At 46.1% G+C, this 7,498-nt stretch overlaps 1 protein-coding gene across 1 annotated transcript in view; it reads left to right on the top strand.

The window, feature by feature from the left end:
• dlgap3 (discs, large (Drosophila) homolog-associated protein 3) overlaps nucleotides 1-4,817 on the top strand; it is a 205,072-nt gene extending 200,255 nt beyond the window's left edge. Inside the window, 1 exon segment of the mRNA XM_048229621.1 lies at nucleotides 3,256-4,817. Within this exon segment, the coding sequence (XP_048085578.1) occupies nucleotides 3,256-3,642 (387 nt within the window). The 3' untranslated portion in view covers nucleotides 3,643-4,817.
• The last annotated feature ends 2,681 nt before the right edge of the window (nucleotides 4,818-7,498 follow it).

The following is a 7,498-nucleotide window of genomic DNA, read 5'->3' as shown; positions in this document are numbered from 1 at the left end:
CTCATCTATATTATATTTTACCGCGTCTGCTTTCGTGGACCACTTAGGATAGCTTGCGGACCACCAGTGCTCCCCGGACCACACTTTGTGAAACACTGGTCTCACGAAGATCATTACAGTGGTCAATCAAATCTTTTACTGTCTATGGTCAAATCCCAGCCCGAGCTATAACTGTAGCTCGACTTACCTGTGCATGTAAACATACTGACTGAATGAAATAATTTGTTATAAAAAAAGACTAAGATAGCTTTAGTTTTCTTTTGACTAAAACAAGACTAAAATGCCAGAGACTTTTAGTTGACTAAAACTTGACTAACAAAAATGATATTTGAATGACTAAATATGACAAAGACTAAAAAAGGACATTTCGTCACAAGACTAAGACTAAGACTAAATTAAAAATAGTGACAAAATTAACACTAGTGCTAGCAGCTATTCTCTGTAGTGTATAAGGAGAAACTTTAACGCTGTTCTCTGTGTGGTTACAATGAGGAGGAACAGCAAACAGACTTAAAACACGACTGTGGGAGCTAATGCTAGTGCTAACGCTGTTCTCTGTAGTGTATAAGGAGAAACTTTAACGCTGTTCTCTGTGTGGTTACAATGAGGAGGAACAGCAAACAGACTTAAAACACTGGGATGTGGCAGCTAACGCTAGTGCTAACGCTGTTCTCTGTGTGGATACAATGAGGAGAAACAGCAAACAGACTTAAAACACTGGGATGTGGGAGCTAACGCTAGTGTTAACGCTGTTCTCTGTGTGGATACAATAAGGAGAAACAGCAAACAGACTTAAACACTGGGATGTAGGAGCTAATGCTAGTGCTAACACTGTTCTCTGTGTGGTTGAGGAGAAACAGCAAACAGACTTAAAAAACACTGGGGCTGTGGGAGCTAACACTAGTGCTAACAGCTGTTCTCTATAGTGTATGGGGAGAACTTAACGCTGTTCTCTGTGTGGATTTACAATGAGGAGGAACAGTAAACAGACTTAAAACACTGGGCTGTGGGAGCTAACACTAGTGCTAACTAGGTGTTAATTTAGATCAGGCGAGACTAGAGAAAAAAATGTTCGTCAACAACCTTTTTTTCCATGACTAAGGCAGAGACGATGACAAGACTGCACTAATGTCCTGGAAACACTGACTAAGACTATCTTAAGATGCATTATTGTTGACCTAAAAAAGACGAGACTAAAATGTTTTGCATGAAATAAAACTAAGATAAAATCTCTCTCTTCATTTTCGTCTAAAAAATGAGAAGCCAGAATGCTTCTGTTACGTTTTCACGTTTTTATTCCGAATGAGTTCATGGTTCATGCGCGCAGCAGCTTTCCTGTGGCTAGTCCACGTGCTGTTGCTGCAACTAGACATTCTCTGCTGCAACCCTGTACCTAAACTACATGGAACAAAGAACACCAGGAGATTTCTGCCAGAGTTAGCAAGCTAACAAACCCAGGCTTTATGCCACAATGCTACATACCCAGAAGGAAGCTTCTCTCATACATATACAAAATTGACATCCCCCCAGAATGTCCATACGAAAAACTGAATTTACATACAAGTTGGTTCAATATTGCAAAACAACTCATCTATATTATATTTTACCACGCCTGCTCAGTGGGACCACTTGGGATAGCTTGCGGACCACCCAGTGCTCCCCGGACCACACTTTGTGAAACACTGGTCTACTTAAGATCATTTACAGTGGGTCCAATCAAATCTTTTACTGTCTATGGTCAAATCCCAGCCGAGCTATAACTGTAGCTTCGACTTACCTGTGCATGTAAACATACTGACTGAATGAAATAATTTGTTATAAAAAAGACTAAGATAGCTTTAGTTTTTTCTTTTTGACTAAAACAAGACTAAAATGACGCAGACTTTTAGTTGACTAAAACTTGACTAACAAAAAATGATATTTGAATGACTAAATATGACAAAGACTAAAAGGACATTTCGGCCACAAGACTAAGACTAAGACTAAATTAAAATAGGTGACAAAATTAACACTAGTGCTAACGCTGTTCTCTGTAGTGTATAAGGAGAAACTTTAACGCTTGTTCTCTGTGTGGTTACAATGAGGAGGAACAGCAAACAGACTTAAAACACGACTGTAGAGCTAATGCTAGTGCTAAGCTGTTCTCTGTGGTGTATAAGGAGAAACTTTGCGGCTGTTCTCTGTGTGGTTTACAATGAGGAGGAACAGCAAACAGACTTAAAACACTGGGATGTGGCAGCCAGCTAGTGCTAAGCTTGTTCTCTGTGTGGGATACAATGAGGGAGAAAACAGCAAACAGACTTAAAACACTGGGATGTGGGAGCTAACGCTTAGTGTTAACGCTGTTCTCTGTGTGGATACAATAAGGAGAAGCAGCAAACAGACTAAACACTGGGATGCAGGAGCCATGCTAATTGCTAACACTGTTCTCTGTGTGGTTGAGGAGAAACAGCAAACAGACTTAAAACACTGGGCTGTGGGAGCTAACGCTAACGCTGTTCTCTGTGTGGTTACAATGAGGAGGAACAGTAAACAGACAACACTGGGCTGAGGGAGCTAACGCTAGTGCTAACACTGTTCTCTGTGGTGTTAATGAGGAGAAACCGCAAACAGACTTAAACACTGGGCTGTAGGAGCTAGCGCTAGGCACTTCAACGCTGTTCTCTGTGGTGTTAGAATATGACTGCCAGATTACTTACAGTCCCTTTGGGGATGTCTTCTTCTGAGTCTCTGTAGACAAGTTCCTGTGAAGGAGTTAGGACCTCTTTTCACCCGTCATTTTGTTTGTGTGTGCCATCTGTGGTAGTGATTATAACCCTAAATTAGCAGAATCAAACTAACTAACCAAATACTAAACCATCACCAATAAGCAACCTGTGGCTAACCAATAAAAAACCTCTCTCCCTCTCTCCTCTGTTCATCCTCTTGGTCTCTTTCCTGGTGTGTCTGACTCTCTCGACATGGCCATCTTTTCTTTTGTTTTTGTACTTTCTTCTTTTCTTGCCATTGTCTCATATCATTCCTCGTTCTTGTTCTTTCGTCACTCTCCTCTCTGTGTCACCTCCCTCAATCAACCATCCGAAATCCACCACCCAACCCGTCCTAACCAATCACCCTCATACTCATGCCATCACAACCGCCAATCACAAACCCCTCTCCTCTCCCAACCCCGCCCTCCCCAATCTGGCTGGGACCAATCACAACCCCTCACTCCTCGTCCTGATCACACCCAATCACGCCCCACCCTGCCTGCAGGAGGATAAGAAGGGCCCTCCCCCTCTGCCGAAGAAGCCGCTGGGTGGCGTGACGGGCACCCTGCGGTCAGACAGTGTGAGTGACGGTGTCGGGGGTGGAGGAGGTGGCGGAGGAGGTGGTGGTGGCAGTGCTGCTGGAGGTGGCAGCGGTGGCGTGGGCGCAGGTGTTGGCGCCGGTGCTGCTGCCAGCGGCATGCTGGTGGTGTCGCGGAGCGGGCCGGGTCTGCCGGTGCGGGAGAAGTCGCTGGACCTTGGGGACCGTCAGCGGCAGGAGACGCGGCGTCGTCTGCTCCAGACCAAGCGCTCCGCCTCCTTCCGCCAGAACTCGGCCACCGAGAGTGCCGACAGCATCGAGATCTACATCCCCGAGGCCCAGACGCGCCTGTGAACACACACACAGACACACAGACACACACACACACACACACACACACATACACTCATATGCTGGGTGTCTCATACACACATCACGGTCTACATCCCTGTAGTCCATACACACAGACACAGACACACACACAGACACAGACACACACACACACACACACACACACACACAAAAACACACACACGCAAACATACACACACACTGATATCAACCTCACCAACCTCAAGCTCAAACCTGCTTCTCACAGTCTCCTGATAGCAAGTGACACACACACAAACACACACACATACACATATAATGGGCTGGCCTGACCATCCCCACTGAACCCCACACCAAAATGTGTGTGTGTGTGTGTGTGTGTGTGTGTGTTCTCCCAACCTTTTTCCCATTGGTGAATGAGACACGCATGGAAAGGGCAGACTAGCCAGATCAGGAGACAGAGAGTGTGTGTAGAGGAAAGGAGTGTGTGTAGTGGAAAGGAGAGTGTGTGTAGTGGAAAGGAGTGTGTGTGTAGTGGGTGTGTGTAGTGGAGAGGAGAGTGTGTGTAGTGGAGAGGAGAGTGTGTGTAGTGGAGAGGAGACTGTGTGTAGTGGAAAGGAGGTCATTTATTGTTCCCTGAGCGAGTTGATAAAGCCTTCCTATAAATGCATGATCTCACAGCTGTGGTGGCTGAGTTCATCCCACAGTCACTTAAGAAAATAGGGCTCCACTGGTGTGTGTGTGTGTGTGTGTGTGTGTGTGTGTGTGTGTGTGTGTGTCCGTGTGTCCATTCAGCATACACAACCCCCCTCGGTCATTTGAAAAGAATGGCATCTTCACGCAGCACCACCCAGCACCAAGAGCATACATCACAGGTCCCGGGTCAGTGTCCCTGCTCTGAATAACACCAGGCGCGGTCTTTGAGCTGAGGATTGAACGGATGCAGATGTAGATAGATCCCGTCACTGTGAAGCAGTAGCACCAGAGCGCCCTCTCTCTGTCGGGAGTAAGACAGAAGACACAAGCAGAAGATGCCCTCAGTGAAAACTCAGGCTGGCTGAAGCTAATATGTGCAATACAATACAGCAGTAACCCTCTGCACCTCTCCTCCTGTCCTCTCCTCTCTCTCCTCTCCTCCTCTTCTCTCCTCCTCTTCTCTCCTCTCCTCTCCTCTCTCATCCTCTTCTATGCTCCTCTCCTCCTCATCTCTTCTCTCTCCTCTCTCTCCTCCTCTCCTCCTGTCCTCTCTTCTCTCCTCCTCCTCCTCTTCTCTCCTCTTCTATCCTCTCTCCTCTTCTCTTCTCTCCTCTTCTTCTCTTCTCTCTTCTCCTCCTCTTCTCTGCTCCTCTCCTCCTCTCCTCCTCTTCTCTCTTCTCCTCTTCTCTGCTCCTCTTCTCTCCTCCTCCTCTCCTCCTCTTCTCTCCTCCTCCTCTCCTCATCTTCTCACTCCTCTCCTCTATCTTTCTCCCCTCCACTGAAGAAAGTCTGCTTGCCCCTCCACCAATCTTCTCCTCTGCTCCTCTCCTTTTCCCTCTTCTCTCCTCCTCTCTCTCCTCTCCTCTCTCCTCCCTCTCCTCTCCTCTCTCTTCTCCTCTCTCCTCTCTCCTCTCCTCTCTCCTCTTCTCTCCTCTTCTCTCCTCCTCTCTCCTCTCCTCTCTCCTCCTCTCCTCCCTCCTCTCCCCTCCTCTCTCCTCCTCACTCCTCCTCTCCTCTCTCCTCTCTCCTCACTGCTTTACATACTGTACAGCTAACCCAATTTCACAGCCGACCGGCTAGGAGGGGGCAAAGACACAATGAGATAGCGTAAACGCCTGCCCCATCGTTCCACTACTCAAACACACTCTCAGACTACTCTATCTGTTTGTGTGTGTGTGTGTGTGTGTGTGTGTGTGTGTGTGTGTGTGTGTGTGTGTGTGCATGTGCGTGTGGTGAGGTGATACTCACTGCACATTCCCACTTTCTTTTGCTTTTAACACGCCACCTCTCTCCTGTAGAGAGGAGGATCCTAATGCGGAGGTACTCCCTGGATGGTCATACCATCTGTCAGTCATCATCAAGATCCAATCAGATTTCTGCCTGTTGAGGTGCAAATACAAAGAATCAGAGGAATTTTGAGTGTTATGAGATAGAAAAAAGATCTGAGGATCTTCTGTTGTTTTGCGTGTAAAGTTCAAATGATGCTGTTTTGTTTGATACCTTATAGAGGGAATAGACACAAAAACATAGTGGGCTATAATGTTGGCACACAACATATTTATTTCTCCATTATGTGTGTGTGTAAGCATGTGTGTGTATTTGTATGTAAGGTCAATGGAAGGTCGAAATCTTTACTTTCATAATTCCCACTAATATCCCATTTCCTCAATCTGAGACCATAAGGAATTTATGCTTTGCATGAACCAACAGAGACTTTTTTGAAACTTGTAAATCGGAATGGGATTGAATATGGAATATTTTACTGGGCAAATGTATATTTTATAAAGTTACTATGTTTCTAGATTAGCTCAACTATGAATATACATATAGATATATAAATAGTGGTGTACAGTTGAGATGCACAGAACATTGTGAGATACTACTGAGATATATTTCAGAATTTAAATATAACTGGGGTGTAGCGAGGCAACCTGGTTCTTTGCCATATCTGGACTTGAGTACGAAATCTGAGAGAAATCTGATCTTCAGCTCATCTAACTGACAAGGACCCTGAACAACTAGACTAAACAGATCTGACAAGGACCCTGAAAAAGTCGACTCCACAGATCTGAGGAGGGTTTCCACAAAGAGCTGTCTAGCAGAGGAGGTCCCTCTGGCCCCCACTGAAGACTGAAACCATCTCTTGGACGAGGAAGTGGAGCTTGTTCAGTCATCATTGTTGTAATGAGTGTTTGGTATTCAGAAACCTTCCCCAGATTAACACAACTGTGATATGATATGATCCCCCTCTCTCTCTCCCCCTCTCTCTTTCTCTCATCCCGTGTGCTGGATTGTCTCATCCCTGAAACTACGAGATGATTCAGGACTGGACGCAGTGGAGCCAGACTCTATCTGGCTTTAATCTCGATCTCAGACATCTTGTGCCTGGCCAGCAGAATTAGTGGCCTTTTCTCCCAGAGAGACCTGGTACAGACTCTGCTTTAGATAATAATACACTAATGTAACTAGCCTGGAGCATTTATTTAGCCTGAGGAGTGTTTTGTGAGATTAGGAAGGCCTAACTTACCTCTACAGTGGGCTTGTATCCCTGTAACCTGCATGCTATTTTTATTTTTTATTTTTTTCAAACTGACGCTTACCAGTGCTTAGTTTCCCATGGCGACCGTCAGGCTTCTCACTTCCTACTTCTTCTGTTTGGGACAAATGATGTGACATTCGATGACTTCATCGCTTGCACTTACACACTCACACACTCACTCACTCACACACACACACACACACACACACATTCCCATATGATGTGGGCGCACACACAGTCTCTCTGAGGAGGCATAAACACACCTCTGTAGCTTGTGTGGTGGACATATCTGAAATCCATGGTCTTTGAGGTTTGGTTCTTTGGTTTGACCAATAGTGTCCTGCCTGCTGATCTACGGCACACAGCCTGCATGTGTGTGTGTGTGTGAGGAAGAGGAGTAGGAGGAGGAGGAAGGGCATCAGCCGGCTCTGTTGCATACTTGCAGGACCTGGCTGTTTCTCCGTGGACATCGGACTTGTGCCATGACACTTCAACTTCAACTGCTAAAACAAACATGCATGGACACACATACACACGCACACACAAGCACACACACACACACACACACGCCCCAGACAGTGGACGGCTCTGGGTCTGATTTTCACCAGGTCAGGACCACTGCAGCTGTGGAGTCCAGCACTCTCT

The sequence above is a fragment of the Alosa alosa genome, chromosome 20, assembly GCF_017589495.1.
Source record: "Alosa alosa isolate M-15738 ecotype Scorff River chromosome 20, AALO_Geno_1.1, whole genome shotgun sequence".
Lineage (NCBI taxonomy): Eukaryota > Metazoa > Chordata > Actinopteri > Clupeiformes > Clupeidae > Alosa > Alosa alosa.
The sequence above is the reverse complement of the archived record's forward strand: the minus strand, read 5'-3'. Positions and strand labels throughout refer to the sequence as shown.